The following is a 22,586-nucleotide window of genomic DNA, read 5'->3' as shown; positions in this document are numbered from 1 at the left end:
CAGTATTTAACACCTACTTATAAGATGATTTTGTAATTATTCTTTATTCATATCCTCAGTCAGTTTGGAGTCCTCTGGGCCTACTCATATAAGCTGAGTGTTTGTATGTATTTAAAATTCTGTCTTTCTAGAACAGTACAAATCTGCTGTAAAGTAAATTGGGCAAGAGGGAACAGTACCCGTTGGGCCCTGCTTCCCATTTTTATGTTCTTCCAGAAGCAGCAACATAACTCACAGCATAGCCCTGTCTGAGAGGCAGAGATTGAAGCAGCTTCCACCCACTGGGAGGAGTTTGGATGGCGTGAGGTGCTGTGTTGTTAAGGTACCTTCACTGGGAAGGTTGGTCTGGAGAGACCTTTGACAGAATGTATTTGTTTTGCTGGATTGAGAGAATTGAATGTTTATATAGCTTTGGTTAAAATTCCATTTTTGTTGCAGAGAGATTATTGTCTGAAGAAATACTCAAGCACTTGAGTGAGAAGAGGTAGATGCTGACAAGGAGAGAAGGAGTGTATTTTAGTTTCTTATGCTTGTTCAGAACTTGGTCTGTGGTATGGATTTTAAGTCTGATGTCCTTTTTAACTTGGAAGAAAATGTCCTGAAGTCTATTTAGGGGCACGTGTTAGTTAGTGTTCTGGTTTGGCTGAGAATTCTGTAGATGTATTCCTATATTCCGTGATGGAATATTATTATTATTTTTTTCGAGATAGAGTCTCACTCTTTCATCCAGGCTGAAGTGCAGTAGCATGATCATGGCTCACTGTAGCCTTGAACTCCCAGGCTCAAGTGACCCTTCCACCTCAACCTCCTGAGTAGCTAGGACTACGGGCATGTGCCACCACCCCTGGCTAATTAAAAAAATTTTTTTTTGTAGAGACAGGGTCTCGCTCTGGTGCCCAGGCCGGTCTTGAATGCTTGGTCTCAAGCAGTCTTTCCACCTCAGCCTCCCAAAATGTTGGGATTACAGATGTGAGCTGCTGTGCCCGCCCAGCTGCATTTCTTTTTTCATCACTCTAGAGGTTTCTAACCTGGAATTTTCTTTCTTTTTTTTTTTTTGAGATGGAGTTTCGCTCTTGTTGCCCAGGCTGGAGTGCAGTGGCACAATCTCGGGTCACCACAACCTCCGCCTCCTGGGCCCAAGCGATTCTCCTGCCTCAGCCTCGGCAGTATCTGGGATTACAGGCATGTGCCACCACGCCCGGCTAATTTTGTGTTTTTAGTAGAGACAGGGTTTCACCATGTTGTTCAGGCTGGTCTTGAACTTCCGACCTCAAATGATCCACCCGCCTCGGCCTCCCAAAGTGCTGGGATTATGGGCATGAGCCACCGTACCTAGCTAACCTGGAATTTTCTTAATCCTAAAGAGTGGAGAATGTAATAGAGATTATTAAGCTTTTAAAAAAAAACCAGCTTTGTTGAGATATCATTCATATACCATTCACTTCACCTCCTGAAAGTGTACAAGTGAATGGTTTTTAGTATGTTCACAGGTTGTGCAGCCATTATAGCAGTAAATCTTAGAACATTTTCATTACACCCGAAAGAAAACCCCATATCCATTGTAAGGGTTTTTTTTTTTAAATACTCAAAGAAGTTTAACTTTTTTGTTTGTGATAAAGCTGTATAGGCTAATATCAAGGTTTTAAAATTCAGGCTAGGATTGGGAGTTAAATTATGTTTTTAAAGGGAAAATGAACTAATAAATAAACAATGTTACATCCAGTCTTTCAAATGAGATGGAAACAAGCATGTACATCTCTGCTTTGCTCCATCCTCATTTATCAACGTAACATCCATTCTGTGATGAGTGGTGGCCAGTGATGATTGGTGGCCAGTGATGGATGCCATATTTCAGGGACTTATTTTGAATTAAATGGGTAATAAACTGACTAATATTTCTGCTCAGTGGGTAGGTGTGCTTTATTCTGTTTGAAATGGGAGAACTTAGTTCAGAGAACTTTTTCCATAGATGTATGATCCTTTTTGGTACATACTCGAATTAGGCTGCTGTGCAGCTAATTCGGCTTTGCTGTATTTCTTTTGAAGTAAGCATCCTGATTTAATGGCTTTTCCAAGGACTGCCTTTAGTGTGGCCTTGCTAACCTGATAGATGTCACTTTACTCAACATAGGCTGTAGCTCAGCCTGGGCTTTAGAAGTTTGGGATTGAAAATGAGACTGTAAGATCCCAGTTGGCCCAAGGAAGGCGAGTCTGTTTACTCATGATTCATCTTGAGGAAGAGGAGATGCTGAGACAGCTGGCACCTGGCATTATTCCAGGGGCCACATTACTTTCCGCCAGCCATGGCTTCCAGGTGTTAGATCCTTTCATGAATACCAGGAAAGCAGTGATCTATTAATAACTTTACCCCAGCTACGGTTCATGCTTCTAGAGTTACCACTGTGTGGATTTCCAGAACTTCTTTTCCTTTGACACTTATCTTTATCATTGTGGAATTATGCCCATGGGCCACCCAGTTCTCACACACCCAAAGCCACGGACTCCAGGAAGACACTCAGTTTGGCGGTTAATCCCTTCCCTTGGGAACTTTTGGAATTATTACTTTATTTATCTAATCCTCTTCAAATAAGAGTTTGTATACTTTTCACTGCATGCTTAAAAAAAAGTCAAAGACAAATACACAGAAAAACTAACACAACACCCACGAAACCCCCATGACCTCAAACAAAAATCTTACCCACTGTTGCCTAAGACTTTGTGCTCTCTGAATATGTGAACGAAGGAATGCTTTGAGTGGCTCTGCTGTGGGGATCTGCACAGTTTTGGGTTATCCAATATGTGGCCTCTCTTTTCTCCTTTCCTGCTGGACTGATTTGTCCTGTTTCCTTAGTTATTAGTACTTCCACAAGAAGGGAGAAGGAATTAAATTTGAAGGGCGATTCCCACCTTTTTTTTTTTTTTGAGATGGAGTCTCACTCTGTCGCCCAGGGTGGAGTGCAGTGGCGCGATCTCAGCTCACTGCAAGCTCCGCCTCCCGGGTTCACGCCATTCTCCTGCCTTAGCCTCCCGAGTAGCTGGGACTACAGGCGCCTGCCACCACGCCCGGCTAATTTTTTGTATTTTTAGCAGAGACGGGGTTTCACCGTGTTAGCCAGGATGATCTCGATTTCCTGACCTTGTGTTCCGCCGGCCTCGGCCTCCCAAAGTGCTGGGATTACAGGCGTGAGCCACCGTGCCCGGCTGGCAATTTCCACTTTCTACCAACAGTTGGTGTAGAAACCCTGGCCCAGCCAGCGACAGTTTGGGAATATCTGTTTATCGTTATTTCTACTTTGATTCCTCAAAAGGTGATTCTGTTTTGACGTGAAAAAAACAACCCAACTTTGGTTTATGAACCAGCCCAACTCTGACAAGTGTGTTCCTGTTCTGCCTACATCAGTTCTAGGTTCTCTAACTTCAGTGTGCAGAAGATTCAACCAAGGAAGTTCCTGGGCTCTACCCCTTGAGATTCAGTTTTAATAGGACAGGGGCTAAAAGATTGCATTTAGTCCCCAGGTCCTTCTGATGTGGATTAACTTGGGGCTGACTTTGAGAAACACTGCCCTGGAATTTGCACTTGCTATTCAGGTACCAGCCCAGCCTTTTCTGTGATTAAATGCTTGGCAGTTAACAATGTATAATTATGGTGTGTGTCGTTTCCAAGGCAACATGCATCTGTCACTGCCGCTGAGGCTGGGAAGATTGAAAGGGGCCATGGAGAGGCTGCAGTCACAATGAGGCCTCCAGATTCATGCCATCAAAGTGCTTCATGATGACTGGATTTTCACACCATTTATCCAAGGGCCCTAATCAATGGCAGCAGCAAGAATGAAAGTAGACACATTGGAAGCCAGAGAGTCACTGGGTGACTCCTGGAGGTAGCAACAAGCTCATGAAGAAGGCATTCAGTGGCTTGCACTCCCCACCCATCCTCTCAGGTCAGTTTTGTTTAGAATAATTAGGATGTGGGGGAATGTGAGAGGACCTGGCAAGGCTTCTGAAAACAGTGGTTAACTGTGGTAAATGTATGCCTGCTATTCCTCAGTTCTCCTCTGGGATGGTGCTGTTAAAGGTCACCTGTTCTCACTTGCAGTGGGCTTGACGTGACATTTATTGAGCACTTACTATGTGATGGAAACTTTCATATAGATTATCTTGCCTTTTTGACCTAAGTGTATTTTCATTTTTTTTTTTTAGCTACATGCGAAGTTTACACATCTTGTACATTTCCAAATTTAATGAAAAAGGTAGAGTCTGTACATGTTTGCTGGGCACAGTGGCTCATGCCTGTAATCCCAGCTTTTAGGGAGGGAGAGGCCAGAGGATAGCTTGAGCCCAGGAATTCGTGACCTGCCTGGGCAATATAGTGAAACCCCATTCTCCACAAAAAAGGAAAAAAAAAAAAAAGATAAAGTCTATACATGTTTTAGCACAGGATTTAGCTTTTTGGTTTTAGTTGTAAAACTGTATAGGGCATTGCTGGATGGAACTGGAGGCCGTTATTCCAAGTGAAGTAACTCAGGAATGGAAAACCAAATACCGTATGTTCTCACTTGTAAGTGGGAGCTAAGTTATAAGGATGCAAAAACATACAGAGTGATACAATGGACTGTCAGGACTAGGTTGGGAGAGAGGTGAGGGATAAAAGACAACATATTGGTTGCATTAAAATCTCAGAATTCATTGCTAAGAAATTCATGTATCAAAAAACTACCTATACCCCCCAAACTATTGAAATTAAAAGAAAAAAAAAACTATATAGGGCAGTGAAAACATTCAGCCACTAGTCAGGCCTTAGGGTCTGGTTCTGAATCTCATCATGAATAGGCTTTGTGACTCAGGCAAGTTTCTAAACTTGTCTGAGGCTCTGTTGCTACTTCTGCGAAATGAGGCACTTAGACTAGACGAGCAATCTTGACTTTTGAAGGGTGGCAACTAACTTGTAGAATCCAGTGAAAACTCAGAACCTTCCTCTCTGAAAAATGTAAATGTATACTTGCTAAAAGATAATTACATTCAATTTCCAGGGGACCACAGACCCATGTTAAATGAAGTGATTGCTTAAGATTCAGCTCAACTCAGAATTGCTGAGTCCCACAAGACCCTGAGAGTCTTGCATTGTTTAGAGAGGCCCCCTGAGGAATGAGCTATTTGATGAGGGAGGTTTTGTTGTTCCTGGCATTTTTCACTAACTGCCCTGTGCATTCTGGGGAGGGGAGATGGGAACAAACACTGAGAAAAATAAATAGGGAATGAGTGGCATCTGGAATATGAACTGTTTTCCTCATCACTTTTCACAAGGAGGTGGATGGCATGATTGCAGCACAGAAGATATGTCGAGGAATGACTTGAACATAGAGATACAGCATTTTGTACAGTGACAGTTAAGCAGTAACTTAGACTTGCTCTACTTTTAATGTTTGAGAACTCACTGATATAGAAATCTAAGAAGGTCCAGTTCAGAGAAGCAGAGAATAGAACGGAAGTTACCAGGAGCAGGGGTGGGGGTGTGGGAGTGGGGGGTTGGGGGAGGTGCATGGGGAGATGTTGGTCAAAGGATGCAGCGTTTCAGTTAAGAGGAATAGATGAAGAGATCTATTGTACAACATGGTAACTATAGTTAGTGTACTGTATACTTGAAAAATTCCTGAGAGTAGATTCGGAGTGTTCTCATCACAGTGAAATAATAAGTATGTGAGCCAATGCATATGTTAATTAGCTCAATTTAGCCATTCTACAATATATGCATATTTCAAAAGTCATGTTGTACACCATAAAAGTATATACAATTTTTATTTGTCAATTAAAATAAATATTAATAAGAAGGAAAAAATTAAAGTTTTGGTTAATTTGAAAATGTCAGAAGCTTCTAGGAAGTATATCGTAAGTGGAAATATGTTATTTACCACTCCTCAGCTGTTAACCGACCACCTTCCCAACCCAACCCAGAAAGGAACCCAACCCTGCTCTGTCTCCTTCCCATGACCCAAGTTGTAATCCAATCAGGACAGAATACCTTATTTGGAAACCTACATATGTCCTTTTTTTCTCTGCTTAGGTGTTGAAAAGTCTCCTCTAGAGCTTTGGAAGGCTGAATGCACTAAACATGAAGAGCTTGAAAGCGAAGTTCAGGAAGAGTGACGTGAGTATGCGGTGACTCACAGTCTGGCTGTTCCTTCTTCTCCATGGAGCTGCAGAAACGCTCCTCCCCACCTTGATAAGGCGCTGTTGGGTTAATAAACTACAGACACTCAAGTGCTCTTGGCCCCAGCTCAGGGTAGCTTCTGTAGATGGCATGCTCTAGGTTCCTTGCTGTTTGTGTGCATAGCTTTCAAAAACAATGTTTATTTTTATTTTTATTTTTAATTTTGGGGATCTGTGCCTTGTAGAGAAAGGAACCGTCACATTAAACATCTTCAAAGGAAGAATCAGTAAAAACCTCAACATTTCTAAAGTTGCCAGAAATCCTGATTCACAATGTCGTTTTTAGAAGAAGCTAGTGTCATGCGGGTGGTTTAGGAATGACATATTAGCATGGTTCATCTTTGGCTTTAGGAAACGTGTTCAACTCTCTGTTAAGGGTTTTGTGGTAAAATGGTATCTATTGCTGCCCGTACCTTTCCTCCCCCCGAATTACAGAGACTCGTACTCATTTGTTATCCAACCAATCCATAAAAGACTGGATTGGAGGAAGCAGTTATGATGTCAGAGTTATGAAATAAAGTCTCCCCCAGGAGAAGAGGGAGAAAAACATAGCAGAGGGGTTGTACACGATAATATTTTTTTAAAAGGTCACCCCATAAACCCTTCTATGATCCCAGTCTTGTATTAGCTGCATTCCAGATACTTTGAGCAGAGTTGTGGAGTGGGAGAAATTAATGGAAGGGAATTAGATGGAAGCCAAAGTATGTCACTCTCAAAATGGGCTTGTTCAGCTATCATTTCAGACGAGGTAATTAAAGATGAACCTGGATTTTATTGCTTTGCCATGAATTATATTTTGACAGCTTGGCACAGCTGCATTTTTGCAATAAATGGAGGCTGTGTCTTTTATGGCTGATATGTAACTTGCATACCTACTTCTGGCTGAAGCTTATCTCCTGAGGCTGCATCATGACATGTAACTTACTGCCCTGATAAAACCCAGGCTAGATGAGATGCTTATGGGATGATGGTAAAATACTGACCCACTTAAAGAAAGAACTGGGAAGCGTTATGAAAAAAGTTGATCTTACCTTCTTATCCTTTAGGTAAATTAAATAAAACTCATAGAGTGCAAAGAGACTTCGACAAAGACAGAAAACTAGCTGTTGGCCAGAGTGAAAGTCCTGGTCATCTGACTTCCGAGAAACCTCCTTCAACCTCATCGTCTGCTGGCTGTATGCTACATATCTCCCATGGCTTTCAGCTAAGGAGAAAAAAGCAATTAAATGGAAAATGTTGCCCAATTCAGCAGATAGGGGTTTCTAAATTATGTGACCAGGTTAACAAATGTCTTTTTCTATTCCAAGGGAATCTAGGTAGCTTTCATTTACATAGGTTAAGATTATTTTTAGCAAAATTTCATCAGTCTAGACTTCCATATATATATGAACAGGGGCCCAGAGGAATGATAGGCACATAAACTTTTGGTTTAAAAATCAAAAACTGGTGGCAGTAGGGAGGGTGTTGCTGGAATCTAGTTAGAAAAACTGAAATATTTCCATGATTTAAAAAAATCCACTGTAATAACACTAGTAAAAGCTCTGGGATTTGGCAGCAGAAAAGGCTATGATTTTGGCAGTTAGTGCTAAGAGAAGAAATGTTGAGAAGCAGACCTGGGGGAGGAGAGCCTGGGGAGGAGGAAATTGGTATAATGGAGCCCAACAATTTCAAATGGCTCTCCACATCCAAATTGTTTCCCCAAGCACAGAACTGTACAGCTAAATGGAGGGAATAAAAAATGACAACAACAACAAAAACATTTCAAAGCCCAGTTTGTTAATCAACCATATGATAATAATGCTAATAATAATTAACCATTAGGAAGTATTAACCAAATATCCAGAGCTATACTAAGCTTTTCATATGAAATTCATTTAATCTTGCCACAAATCTTATGTGGTGGGTATTACTATTAAGCTCATTTTACAGACGAAGAAACTAAGGCCTTAGGGACATGCAGTCATTTGTCTGGGTTCTTAGAACTTTACGTTCTAGAACCAGTTTTTGCACTAAGGCAGTCTGATTCAAGAGCCCATGTTTCCTGAAAGAGGAATTTTGGGTGGAAAGTCTATTTTAAGAAACCAGGCAATCTGCTGGCACGGTGGCTCACTCCTGTAATCCCAGCACATTGGGAGGCTGAGGCAGGAGGATTCCTTGAGTCCAGGAGTTCAAGAGCAGCCTGGGCAAACATGGTAAAACCCCATCTCCACAAAACAATTAAAAAATTAGCCGCCTATGGTGGGGCACACCTATGGTTCCAGCTACTCGGGAGGCTGAGGTGGGAGGAAGGCTTGAGCCCAAGAGGTCAAGGCTACAGTGAATTGTGTTCACGCCACTGCACTCCAGTCTGGGTAACAGAGCAAGGCCCTGTCTCAAAAAACAAAAACAAACTGAACAATCTAGGGAGTAGCTTTAAAAGCGACTTAAACTCAGACCTAGGTTTGTGGCCCTGGACAAGTCTCTTACTCTTCTGAACCTCAGATTCCTCACTAGAAAAGTGGAGGAAATGATATTAGCCCCGTAAGACTGGGCTGACAGTTAAATGCATTAAATGAATGTTGGCCGGGTGTGGTGACTCACACCTGTAATCCCAGCACTTTGGGAGGCTGAGGCAGAAGGATCACCTGAGGTTGAGAGTTTGAGACCACCCTGGCCAACATGGAGAAACCCTGTCTGTACTAAAAATACAAAATTAGCCGGGTGTGGTGGCGCATGCCTGTAATCCCAGCTACTTGGGAGGCTGAGGCAGGAGAATAGCTTGAACCCAGAAGGCGGAGGTTGTGGTGACCAAGAGATCACGCCATTGCACTCCAGCCTGGGCAACAAGAGTGAAACTCCATCTCAAAACAAAACAAAACAAAAAAACAAACAAAAAAAGAATGTCAAAAATCTTAGGGCCTGGTGCTCAGGAGATGCTTAGTAAATATTTGTTTCTTCCTCCTAATTAGCAACCTGTAATAAAAAGTAGGATTCAAAAAGTTTACACGGTCTGGAGGGTAGAATACTCTGGTAACAGTTGCTGCTGCCGAACAGGGAAACTGAGAGCTGGGGAAGAGAGGCTTGTTTTTCAATGTATGCCTTTGATTTTGAAGTTTTTGATATACGTACATGTATATCATGCATATATATGTATTGTTAAGGAAAAGCAAGTTTACAAACATTTACATTCAGTTGAATGAACCAAATTATAATTTTTTTTTAACCTGAAACGTGTGGTCTGTCTCAAAATATTTTAAACCATTGGGCATCATATTCCTGCTTGTCTTTGTGTGAGGGAAAAGGAAGAAGAAAGGATTCTTTGTATTTCTGGGGGGTAGGAAGAAGAGAATAGCAGATCAGGTTCTCGCACTTGCATAAAGAAGACAGGTGACCCACTGGTGTGATCGCATTTCAGCCAGCCTGTGCCTGGGAGGTCTGTGGCCAGATTGGTTTGTGGCCACTGTGAGCAAAATCCAGGAGTAAACAGGATGAAAGTGGCCCAAGGGGGCCTCCTATGGATGGCCTTCAGGTCACTCTGTGACCCCAGAACCATCACGTGGGTAAAGATTGAATGGGAGTGTCCTTTCCGGAAGACTTGACAACTGGCACTGTGTCAAAGGCAGATGTGAGTTTGGTAGGGAATGAGCCTGACTCTGCGGGCTGTGGTTAGACAGTGACATTGTCCAGTGGTTTTGATTCTTAAATCTATTTGGGACCCTGCAGATAACCCACAGAGGCTAAACAGCATTATGGAATTTCTATGGTGGATAACCTTTTTTACTTCGCATTTATAACTTTATTTTGGGAGTTCTTAAACTTGAGTTGTTAGATAGTAGATAGGATACAGGAGAAATGCAAATATGGTTGTTGTCTTTAAAAAGTTGATAAACCTCGGTGGGAGGAGAAAAAAACATATAGGAAATAACTAGAGCAAAATACAAGCAGTATAGAATATAGATACTCAAGCTATCTTTAAGATGATATAGCTAACTAGTTGTTAAGTTGTAGGGCCTGGTGATAAATGCTGCAGATTTTGAGATGGCTGAATCACTGGAAATGGGAGAATTTGGGGAGCTTTATGGAGGTGGAGCTTCATGCAGGCCTTGAGGGATTGGTAGGAGTTGGAAGGATGTTTGGGAAGAGGGGGAAAGGTCAGAAGGTCAATCGGGAGACAGCTTGCAGCACAGTGGGTTAATTCAGTCTCAAAAATGGCCCTTGACATAGAAAATAGTAATATTAATAGTTCAGGAGCCCAGGAGAGTACCTGTGGCATGGCCCTGAGTATTTAAAGAAGAATACTATATAAAGTTTTCATCCTAGTTTTAAAAATGGATAGATTGACTTTTATGCTTATTAAGCGAGCGCAGAGTTCTTAATCATCATTATTTATATCTTTTATGACCATAGCTTGAAAAAGTGGCTTCTTTACCTCTTTAAATATTTGCAGCAGCTAGTATGTGGTTCCACATGGAAAAATGAGCTGTCATCATGAAAAATGAGGCCAAAAAGGCTGGGATTTCCCTTTGCTAATAAAATGCTCAGGCTTCTGGAATTTCTTTGTAGATGCCAATTTTTAGTGACTTGAGTGAAATGGGTGGAGGTTGAGGGATGGGAAATGGGGTTGAAAGATCTTTGTAACACATCTTGAGAAATGCCACTCAAACGTGATCGAGGGCTTCATGGTTTACTTTGAGGGTGTGTGCTTAATTTTACCAAAGATTTATTCCCAATTATATATTTCATTGTAATAGGGAAGTAGCGGACATTCCATTAAAAAAATCAAAACAGCCAGTTTAAAGTGACAGTCTCCATGAGAGATTAAATTGATGGTATAGCTTTACATAGCATCTACTAACTATTGTAGCTTTCAGCCAAGGAAATGCACACACCCCATGAATCTTAAAGAACCAGGCATATCCTGCTCAGACAGAGGTTTGAGTTTGTTGCCTATTAAGATAACAGTTTGCGGTGGGGTGTGGTGGCTCACACCTGTAATCCTAGCACTTTGGGAGGCCAAGGTGGGTGGATCACCTGGTGTCAGGAGTTCGAGACCAGCCTGGCCAACATGGCAAAACCCCATCTCTACTAAAAATACAAAAATTAGCCAGGCATGGTGGTGCATGCTCGTAATCCCAGCTACTCGGGAGGCTGAGGCAGGAGAATTGCTTGAACCCAGGGGGTGGAGGTTGCAGTGAGCTGAGATCACACCACTTCACTTCAACCTGGGCGACAGAGCGAAACTCTGTCTGTTAAAAAAAAAAAAAAAAAAGATAACAGCTCTCATGAGGATCAACAACCAACTCTACCAACGTATTTTTTTCAAGAAGGTTTTAGTCATTTATAATAAGTTTTTACAAATGCTCACTCCTCCTTCCGTCACCACACACACATGCACATACACACAATGGGAGTATTTAAAATCCAAGTCTCTGGTGTGAACCTGGGAAGTGGAGCTTGCAGTGAGCCGAGATCACGCCACTGCACTCCAGCCTGGGCGACAGAGCGAGACTCCATCTCAAAAAATATAAAATAGAATAAAATCCAAGTCTCTCTGTAGACATAGGAACTATGGCCAAATCTATTTCAAGCTAAGCCTTTTTTTTTTTAATAGACATAATTTAAAAAAAATCAGCGATGACCCCACTGGGTGGAGGTAGGAGACTTTACTAAAGTTCTAGAGAGAAATTTGGTCAAATTTGTGCCATGCTACATATTTTCTAGGTCTTTTCAGCCTGATTTAAATGGAGAAACTGCTCACTGCCTGATTTTGCCTGGTATTAGTTTGCTAGGACTGCCATAACAAAGGGTACCACAGACCAGGTGGCTGAAACTAAAGAAATGTATTGTCTCAGAGTTTGGGAGGCTAGAAGCCCAAGATCCAGGTACTGGCACGGTTGGTTCCTTGTGAGGGCTGCGAGGGCGAATCTGTTCCATGCTCTGACCTAGATTCTGGTGGTTGGCTGGCAGTGTTTTTGGCTTGCAGAAGCCTTGCCCCGATCTCTGCTTTCATCTTCATGTGGCATTCTCCCTCTGTGCATGTGTCTGTGCCCAGATTCCTCCTTTACATAAAGACGCCACTCATACTGGATTAGGGCTCGCTATAATGACCTCATTTTAGCTTGATTACCTCTGTGAAAACCCTATCTCCAAATAAGGTCACCTTCTGAGGTTAGGGGGAGAATTAGGACTCCAACGTATGAATTTTTGGGAGGACACAAGTCAACCCTTAACACAACTCCATGCCCTTCCATCCTAGAACAGTTACACTGAAGCCCTGGCATCCCCCCACTGAGCTGGCACTGTCATAGACCTTAGCTCCACTGTTCATCCTTGGGACTGTTTTCAGCATCTAAGAGAGTGAGGCTGGAGCATCACAGTTTTTCAGTGGGTGCCACTGCATAATATTAATAGCAAGAGTGAACACATATGGATGGCTGACCTTCTATTACAGGAATAAGGAGTTCTCATGTACTGAATGCTCACTAGGTGCCAGGCACTGTGCCAAGCCCCTTTGCATGCTCTTTGTCATTTAATGCTTACAAAACTCTATCCAGTAAAGACCCTTGCTACAATGCATTTGATAGAGGAAGAAATGAATGTTGAGGACAGGTAAGTAACTTGGCCAAAGTCGCACATTTGGTAAATAACAGAGAGATGGTAACTCTCCTGGTTTTTCTGGATGGGAGAGTGTCATATGCTGTCAACTGCAGCACACGCTTGCTAACAAGTTGCTGGTTCCTAAATTGTGAAGCTTCAAACTGCATAAAATAGATGTTACACTGTTGCTCTAAGCTTAAATAAGACCTCCACAGTGATTTTGCATCACCACAAGTCCATCCATAGTGGCAAAGCTCACCAATGTCAGCATTATTCCTCCTGTGACAGGGCAAGATTCTTTGTTTCCTGAGAGCCAAATGCATTTCATTTCTGAAGGGAGGAAGAACAGATGCTGCTTCTGCTCTTCCAGTGGTGCCAGTAAAACATCTCTGTCTACGTGGAGCTCCACTGTGGGCTAAATGGGTCATAGCTTTATTCTATTTACCCCAGACCATAATTCTCAGTTAAACACAATACTTTTCCAGCTAGAAACCAATATGAAACCGAGGGCCTGGCCCCTAAACTTGGGGAAATCTCCTAGTCTACACAAGCAATGAGTCATTTAGACCATTATCTCTTACGTCTTTATTCTGCATTAATTACCTGATCATTTTGAATGAAGGCTGTTGTTGTCCTACATGTTTTTTGTTTGACAAATTCTTCTATGAACTTCTCCTTGGGACTGAAACAGAAATTGCTTCTGAATCACCCTGTGGATATTTTCAGTTGAGTTTCTACTTAAAGATCTTTGCTGTGTGGAGGTGGTTATTTTCAACTATATGGCAATACAGGGGCCAGCATTGGCCAAAGGCTCAGTATGTCCATAAAGATGAGGTTAGTGACTAGACTTGGCTTTCTTTTTGTTTGAGTCCCTCCCTCCTTTTAAAAAAGGAAAGTCAGTGTGTCCTGGTCAACTTGATTATTCAACTATTAGAGTAGTTTTTATTGTATTCATGAAAATGCTTTCACTTTTTGGGAAGCACTGCCTGAAAGGATTTCATTTTTATTTTCTTAGGAGGCTGAATGATCTGATGGTCTCTAGCTGGCTCCTGCCTCCTGGGCTGCCCAGTAGGCTGGTTAGCTGGAAAGTGTAGAGGTTTATAACGTAAGAATAGAACAAGAAAAAGTTTAAGGAATCACATATTCTCCTTGGATATGTTTGTTCTAAGATTATTTCCCAATGCTGAGAATGTTTCTGTAGCAACTTTTCAGATTTAGGCTATGGTTTTGGAAGGGTTTTGATGAGATTCAATGTGAACTCATGAGTCTTTTCGTTTTGTCTGGGTGTGTGTGTGTGTGACAGAGTCTCACTCTGTCACCCAGGCTGGAGTGCAATGGTGTGATCTCAGCTCACTGCAGCCTCTGCCTCTGGAGTTCAAGTGATTCTCTTGCCTCAGCCTCCTGAGTAGCTGTGATCACAGGCGTGTGCCACCATACCCAGCTGATTTTTTGTATTTTTAGTAGAGAGAGGGTTTCGCCATGTTGCCCAGGCTGGTCTTGAACTCCTGACCTCAGGTGATTTGCCTGCCTTGGCCTCCCAAATTGCTGGAATTATAGGTGTGAGCCACCATGCCTGGCCTGTTCATTCTTTGAAGGGTTGCTTCATAACTGAGAAGCTGCATGGTCCTTCTGTGAGGTCCCAGTGGGTGTACTAATTAGGTATATGATAGGCTGTAATAACAAAATACCCTATACAGTAGTTCTAACAAGGTAGAAGTTGTTTTCTTCTGAAGTAAATGTTTAAAATAGTCTAAGAGCCAGCGGGGCAGCTCTGCTCCGTAGATTAACCCAGGAACCCAAGCCTTTCTCTGGCGTCCTCTGTTACCCTCTAGAGCTGCTCTGTGCAGTGTGCTAGCCACTGCCCACATGTGGCTCTTGAGCATTTGAACTGTGCTAGTCCAAACTGAGAAGTATACTGTAGGTGTAAAATACACACTAAATTTCAAAGACATTGTACCAAAGAAAGACTGTAAAATATCATAATAATTTTTTATAATTACACACTGACGTGCTACTATTCAGGACATAATTTGATTAAATGAATAGAATAAAATTTATTTCACCCGTTTCTATTTACTTTTTTAATGTGGCTACTAGAAACTTTAAAATCACATAAGTCTTTGGACAGTGCTGCTCTAAGAACCAGAAGGAAGGAAAGTAAAGCAGAAGCACTTTCCTTTTTTTTTTTTTCTATGACAGTGTCTTTCTTAGTGTCTTCCTTTGTGGTCCAGTCTGGAGTACAGTGGTGTCATCATAGCTCACTACAGCCTCAAACTCTTGGGCTCAAGCAATCCTCTTGCCCTGGCCTCCCAAATAGCTAGGACTACAGGCACATAACACCATGCCTGGTTAATTTTCATATTTTTTGTATAGAGACAGTGTCTCACTATGTTTCCCAGGGTGGTTTTGAACTCCTGACCTCAAGCAATACTCCTGCCTTGGCATCCCAAAGTTCTAGGATTACGGGAGTGAGCCACCACACCCATCTAGCATTTTATTTATTTTTTATTTTTTTGAGACGGAGTCTTGCTCTGTCACCCAGGCTGGAGTGCAGTGGCGCAATCTTGGCTCACTGCAACCTCCGCCTCCCGGGTTTCTGCCATTCTCCTGCCTCAGCCTCTGAGTAGCTGGGACTACAGGTGCCTGCCACCACGCCTGGCTCATTTTTTGTATTTTTAGTAGAGACAGGGTTTCACTGTGTTAGCCAGGATGGTCTCGATCTCCTGACCTCATGATCCACCCGCCTCAGCCTCCCAAAGTGCTGGGATTACAGGCGTGAGCCACCGCGCCCGGCCGCATTTTACTTTTTAAAGGATATGAAACTGAAGGTGCACAAATCATTGCCCTCACAGGGAACTGGTTAGAGCTTGCCCCAACCTAGCTGCAAGGAAGGCAGGAAAACATATTCTCTTGCTGGCAGCCTCGAAACCAGTTAAGCCTCAAGGGAAAGGAGAGAATGGATACTGGGGATGATTAACTCAGCCACAGGCAGTTTCCACAGAGGGTCTTGTTTGAGACTTGGATGATAAAGATGTGCACAAATGTTCTTAAACCTTAGTGACTTTTACAGTTTTGACTCCTTTTACGCCAGAAGTTAACTATTGATGGCTGCTTGCCCAGGACCCATTGTCCTATTGGTAGAAGTCTGTTGCAGCATGCTGCTGTAGGTGAAGTTAAATGCTTTTCAGTGTTAGAAATGGAAACTGCTGGCTGGGTGCTGTGGCTCACACCTGCAATCCCAGCACTTTGGGAGGCCAAGGTAGGTGGATCACCTGAGGTCAGGAGTTAGAGATCAGCTTGGCCAACATGGTGAAACCCCATTTCTACTAAAAATACAAAAATTAGCCAGGCATGGTGGCATGCACCTGTAGTCCCAGCTACTCAGGAGGCTGAGGCAGGAGAATCACTTGAACCTGTGAGGCGGAGGTTGCAGTGAGCTGAGATTGTGCCACTGCACTCTAGCCTGGCCGACAGAGTAAGACTCCATCTCAAAAAGTAATAATAATAATAAAAAGGCCAAGTGCGGTGGCTCACGCCTGTAATCCCAGCACTTTGGGAGGCCGAGGTGGGTGGATCACCTGAGGTTGGGAGTTCGAGACAAGCCTGACCAACATGGAGAAACCCTGTCTCTACTAAAAATACAAAATTAGCTGGGTGTGGTGGTGCATAACGGTAATCCCAGCTACTCAGGAGGCTGAGGCAGGAGAATTGCTTGAACCCAGGAGGCAGAGGTTGTGGTGACCCGAGATCGTGCCATTGCACTCCAGCCTGGGCAACAAGAGTAAAACTCTGTCTCAAAAAAAAAAAAAAAAAAGAAAGAAAGAAATGGAAACTGCTCTTGAATGTTAACAGCTGGTGACATTAGGTAACCAGTCAGGCTTTTCCTTTTATGTCCTGTAATATATTGGTGACCTGATCTGATAAGGTGTGGGATGAACAAGGGCTTGTTTTTAAGTACACCATTTTACCATCATAATCTTGAGGTTGCTTACACAGATAGGGACTATCATGACCTGATCTCACAGCTTCATTGAAAAGCTTGGGAATGGTGTCAGCCTGTAAGTTTATGTTATAAGCTTAGCTTTAAGTTACTCTTTAAAGCAGTGTATTCAGTCAATATGTAATTTATAAAATTGTGCAATATGAGGATTCTTCATTATATTGATTAGTTTAATCTGAACCTACATGACATCTGACTCTCAAATTTTAGGCCTAGAATTCTGAGCAAAACTTTAGAACAAATCTAAAAGAATATTAAAAATGGTAGAATGTCCACTTCCTAGACATGTAACTTTATTAATATAACCTGTGATCTTATTCACATTTTTGGTTGCCATATTGTCCTTTTGGTTCATATTGAGTTTATTGCTGATTCTTTTCTCCCAGTGTTGCTTGTAAAGCCTCCCTTCCCCACCCCTCCCCTTTCTCCCTCCCTTTCCTCCTCCCCTCCTCCCCTTCCCTCCCCTTCTCCCCCCTCTCCTCTCCCCCTCCCCTCTCTGCCTCCCTTCCTCCCTCCCCTCCCCCGCTCCCCTCCCCCGCTCCCCTCCCCTCCCCTCCTCCCTTCCCCTCCTCCCTCCCCTCCCCTCCTCCCTTCCCCTCCTCCCTCCCCTCTCTCCCTCCCTTCCCCTCCCTTCCCCTCCATCTCCTCCCCTCCCTTTAGTTTTCTCACCTGTAAACTGAGGCTGAGGCCAGCACTTCCCTTTAAAGCATCATCATGAGGATTAGGATAAAATCTGGCACAAAGAAACTTCTCAATAAATGGCAGCTGCTGATATTGGTTACCCCTGGTGCCTAGCACAGTGCCTGGCATTTGTAGTACCTAAAATTATGTGTGTGATGGATGAATGGTCTCAAAACGTCCCATCTAGTTAAGGTCTTATGACTGACACACATGAAACAATTAAGGCAGTGCCAGGTTTGTGCCATTCACAGTGACTCTGGTGTGTGGCCATTCAACATCGCAGGAGTTTAGAGAAGACTTCATAGAAGGTGAGTTAGGGGCTGAGCCATCATGATTGGGTAGGTTGGGATTAACAGAGGAAACCAGTACTAATGAGTAGAGGTGGGGTGAAGAGACTCTAATGGAGAAGGATATATACATGGGCAAATAACAGAAAATCAAGTGTGATGGGAGGTATGGGCCTCTCTATACGTCATTGAAAGCCTGGAATGGGTGGGGTGGGTGAAATAGAAGAATGAGGTTTCAAGTTGATTACATTTTCACTGTAGGATGATTTGGGGTTTTGAGAGACTGTAACCAGAAAAGGGGGCCAGGACTAGGGCCAGGGCTAGGCTGGTGGCTGCTGTGGGGCAAGAACGCTGGGATTTGAGTGGGCGTGGGGATGAAGAGCAAGCAGGGAGGGAGCCTAGATTCCCTGCTGATACACCAAGGAAAGTCTCTCCCTTGCACTGCCACACCCTGTCCTGCCGTGCCAGCCAAGTGTGAGTGCCCCTCATCTCCTGAGAAATCTGGCGTGGGCTTAGCATTTCATTAGGCAACTTGGTGGGAAGACACACTAGAAAACATAAAAGGTGAGATCTCTTTGATTAAACAAGAATGTTTGGGTACAACTATTTACCACTAAAATACACTTAGCTGCTAGGCATCATTCTAGGCAACTTAACAAACTGTGATTTATTTATACCTCTCATTAGAGAAGTGCTGTATGTATTCCCAGTTTACAGATGAGAAAACTGCAACATGGTATCTTGCTATGTTGGTTTCCAAAAGTGGCTGTAACAAAGTACCCTAAAGGGAGTGGCTTAAACCAGAGGTCAGCAGCCTCAGCTCCTTCTGGGGCTGTGAGGAAGAATCAGCTGTCCCTCTCCCCAGCTTCTGGTGGTTTGCTGGCAATCTTTGGTGTTTCTTGGCTTATAGGAGCATCATCCTGATCTCTGCCTCATCTTTGTATAGCGTTTTCCCTGTTTGCATGTTTGTTACCAAATTTCCCCTTTAATAAGGACCTCAGTTGTATGGGAGTAGGGGCCCACCTTATTCTTAACTAATTACAGCTGCAGTCCCCCTATTTCTAAACAAGGTTACATTCTGAGACATTGGGGGTTAGGGCTTCAACATATGGATTTTGGGGGAAACACGATTCAGCCATAACTCTTGTCCAAATCACAAAGTTAAGTAGGGTGCAGAACTTGCACCTGGGAACTCCGGGTGTGGAGCCAGTGTCCTGCCACTGCTGGTGCACACGGGTGTTTGCTGTCAGGAGAACAAAATAGGATGATTCCAGCCGGCCAAGTAAAGGCCTGGACTTGAATTTCAAATTCCTCATTCCAATTTCCAGTGGAAACTGACAGATAGTAATCATGGGTAATCTTTGACCAAAACATGCTTCAGTGACAGGGACGCCTAGGAGCCAGGTACTGGATTAGCTTTCGGAAAGCTTCTGGTGCTAGAGATAAGGAGGGTGGGGAGAGGGGCGGAGAATATGGAAATCAAAGCGGTCAGACTTGTTTTGAGCCGGGTGGGGCCTGGAGAAGAGGCCCAAAGCGCAAATTGGGAACTGAGACTTCAGGTAGGTATGTTTTAAAATAACAAAAAGTACATTTTTTGTTTTAAAATAACAAAGGGTATGATTTAGCCTAGGTTGGCTGTGCTTGTGAAGGTTTGGTGCACAGTTTTCCCCTGGGTGGTGGTTTCTGATGCTGGGTTCAGGTCTTTGGGAGTTGTAGGTGCCTGGTGAATAACTGGAGGGCGGACTGTTTTGTAAGCTCTGGTCAGTGTTCAGTGAGTTAAGTCCAGCAGTCATTGGAGTCTATTGCTGTAGACTCTTGCCTTTTTAGGTGCATTTGGAAAATCCACCTAAGCCCTTTCCCCATGGTGAACAAGTGGCTTTAGGTGGCAAGTGGCAGTCTTCGACACAGTAGGACATGTGGGATACTTGTCCTTGCTCTCCCTGCAGTTCCAGCCCAGTTCCTACACTAGTCATTGTGTTGAATGAATGAGTGACTAAATGTAAAATGGAAATACTGACAGTTTATCGTCACCACCCTGTGGCCCCTCTCTGTTCGGCATTTACCACTTTATCTATGTAATGGACAGAAATAAAAGGTCAGTAGGGTTTTCTGGATGTTTTTCCTTTAGGATGCTCTGCATGTCCTCTTGGCCATGTCTGTGCTGTGTGAAATTAACAAGTATCATTGGAGGCCTTGGCTTGTTACCTACAATCTACCTGTGTGCTTATTTTGTACCCAGACTGTGAAATTATTTTGTATCTATAGCTCATTAGCTCAAGTGGTTGAAGAACCACACTAAAGAGCCACAGTTATGAATTTAGACCTTGTGTAGGCTAATTAACTAGCCTGTGTTCCCTGGGCAGAAAATTACCTAAATTTAGACCCAATTTAACCGACTGGCATCTGTGTCTGTGGTCAAAAGAGAGACTGACTTCTTAAGAACATTGCCACTCCTTACCAGAAACATAAGAAAAGACAGTCCTTCGGTCCTGGTTTTGATGGGGCAGCTATGTCAACCTCATGTAAAGGATATTATTGAGGACGAAACTCTGATTTTTTTATCTTGCACAAATTCCTATGTAGGGGGTCTGGGGAGTCATGCCCTACAAACCATAAATTCCCATCAGATGGGTTTTATTTAACCCTATATATCATGACTTATTTTCCAACCTGACTCTGGCATAACATTACGAGACAAGGAAGAAAATTAAAATATTTTACCCTAAAATATGTTTATTTGCCATATTTTGAAATGGCCCTGCAAAGCTCCTTCTTTGTGGGGGGAAAATGTACATCTGTAAAGAATCTCTGTTAACATAGTTACATCTTTTTCTTCCAGACCCTCCCAAATTCTAAAGAGATTAATATCTGAACAGGAAACATTTGTCATCTGTTCCCTCTAAGGACAGCCACTGTAAGACTTCAAAAGAACTTTGGTCTCCACAATCTTTATCTTAACCTGAATGTTCCCTTTCTACCAATCCCAAGTCTTTAGACAAACTCAACCAATTGTCAACCAGAAAATGTTTAAATTCACCTACAGCCTGGAAGGCTGCTCCCCCGCCCGCCTTACAGTTGTCAAACCAATGTATTTCTTAAATGTATTTGATTGATATCTCATGCCTCTCTAAAATGTATAAAACCAAGCTGTTCCCTGACCACCCTGGGCATATGTTCTCAGGACCTCCTGAGGGCTGTGCACAGGTCATGGTCACTCATATTTGGCTCAGAATAAATCTCTTCAAACATTTTACAGAATTTGACTCTCCCTTTTTTTTTTTTTGAGACAGAGTTTTGCTCTTGTTGCCCAGCATGGAGTGCAATGGCATGATCTTGGCTCACTGCAATCTCCACCTCCCGGGTTCAACTGATTTCTCCTGCCTCAGCCTCCCAAGTAGCTGGGATTACAGGTGCCTGCCACCACGCCCGGCTAATTTTTTGTATTTTTAGTAGAGACAGGGTTTCACCATGTTGCCCAGGCTAGTCTCGATCTCCTGGCCTCAAGTGATTCACCGGCCTTGGCCTCCCAAACTGCTGGGATTACAGGCCTGAACCACCGCGCCCGCCCAAGAGTTCAACTCTTTTCGTCAACACTATGATTTCATTATTCAGTTCTTACACATTTGTGAGTCATTTATCCATAGTTTGTCAGAAAGACTCTAGACAACCTCCTCCTAGCTAGGGAAGAAATTCTCCAGAATGGTCAACCAACTCTCAAGACAGAAACAAGTCTCAATTCCAGCTTGGCCAACACAGTGAAACCCCGTCTCTACTAAAAATATGAAAAATTAGGCTGGTGTGGTATGCGCTTGTATTCCCATCTATTCAGGAGGTTGAAGCAAGAGAATCGCTTGAACCTGGGAGGTGGAGGTTGCAGTGAGCCTAGAACGAGCCCCTCACTCCAGCCTGGGCGATCAAGCAAGACCGTGTCTCAGGCGGGGGGCAAGTGAGCGGGGAAAGAAACAGGTCTCAAATATTTAATCAGGTTAAAAGCAGTGAATGTTCAGTATCCCAGGCTCTGTTACCTTAATCAAGCCCATTATGGACCCCGTTCACATTAGCATCTCACTTCTCTACTACAAACCTGTGCTTTATAAACAATGCTCGGGTTGGCCACTGTTATAATTTTGGACACACTTAAGGAAAGCTATGGCAAGTAAATAGTCTTTTTGTTTTTTTGAGACGGAGTTTTACTCTTGTTGCCAGGCTGGAGTGCAATGGCATAATCTTGGCTCACCATAACCTTCACCTCCCGGGTTCAAGCAATTCTCCTGCCTCAGCCTCCCAAGTAGCTGGGATTACAGGCATGCGCCACCATGCCTGGCTAATTCTATATTTTCAGTAGAGACGGGGTTTCTCCATATTGGTCAGGCTGGTCTCGAACTCCTGACCTCAGGTGGTCCGCCTGCCTCGGCCTCCCAAAGTGGTGGGATTATAGGCGTGAGCCACCATGCCCAGCCATAAATAATCTTTAAAAAGGAATTTATTGTAGTATTATTTATATTAATGAGAAACAAAGTGTAACCCAGATGTTGGGAGTAGACAAATTGTTATATCCACAGAGAGGAAAGTTTTAGAGTCATTACAAATGTTAAGCTTAAAACTATGCAGCAACTGGGAAAATGCGTATAATAAAATAAGTGGAGAGAAATTCAAGTTACAAAATTGTACATTACATTATAATTACAACATATAAAAAATGCATATGGTATACATCAACACCTCTTCTTAGAAATATTAGGGAAATAAGGATGGGCATAAATATTTAGCTTTAAGGATATTCAGCATAAAAAAGACCTAAAAATTAGAAACCACTTAAGTAAAAATTTGTTGAGTAT

General features: G+C 43.0%; 1 protein-coding gene across 19 annotated transcripts in view; it reads left to right on the top strand.

The window, feature by feature from the left end:
* RAI14 (retinoic acid induced 14) overlaps positions 1–22,586 on the top strand; it is a 176,741-nt gene that overhangs the window by 24,975 nt on the left and 129,180 nt on the right. For 6 of the 19 annotated variants that reach the window (XM_016953458.3, XM_016953450.3, XM_063811334.1 and 3 more), the window contains exon 2: positions 6,059–6,142. In XM_016953458.3, coding sequence (XP_016808947.1) covers positions 6,107–6,142 — 36 coding nt within the window. In that variant the 5' untranslated portion in view covers positions 6,059–6,106. Of the gene's footprint in view, positions 1–3,005; positions 3,939–4,825; positions 4,985–5,301; positions 5,384–6,058; positions 6,143–22,586 lie in introns of those variants that run through there. The other 13 variants (XM_063811332.1, XM_063811328.1, XM_063811337.1 and 10 more) reach the window with 11 other exon arrangements.

Source organism: Pan troglodytes, chromosome 4 (genome assembly GCF_028858775.2).
Source record: "Pan troglodytes isolate AG18354 chromosome 4, NHGRI_mPanTro3-v2.0_pri, whole genome shotgun sequence".
NCBI lineage: Eukaryota > Metazoa > Chordata > Mammalia > Primates > Hominidae > Pan > Pan troglodytes.
The sequence above is the reverse complement of the archived record's forward strand: the minus strand, read 5'-3'. Positions and strand labels throughout refer to the sequence as shown.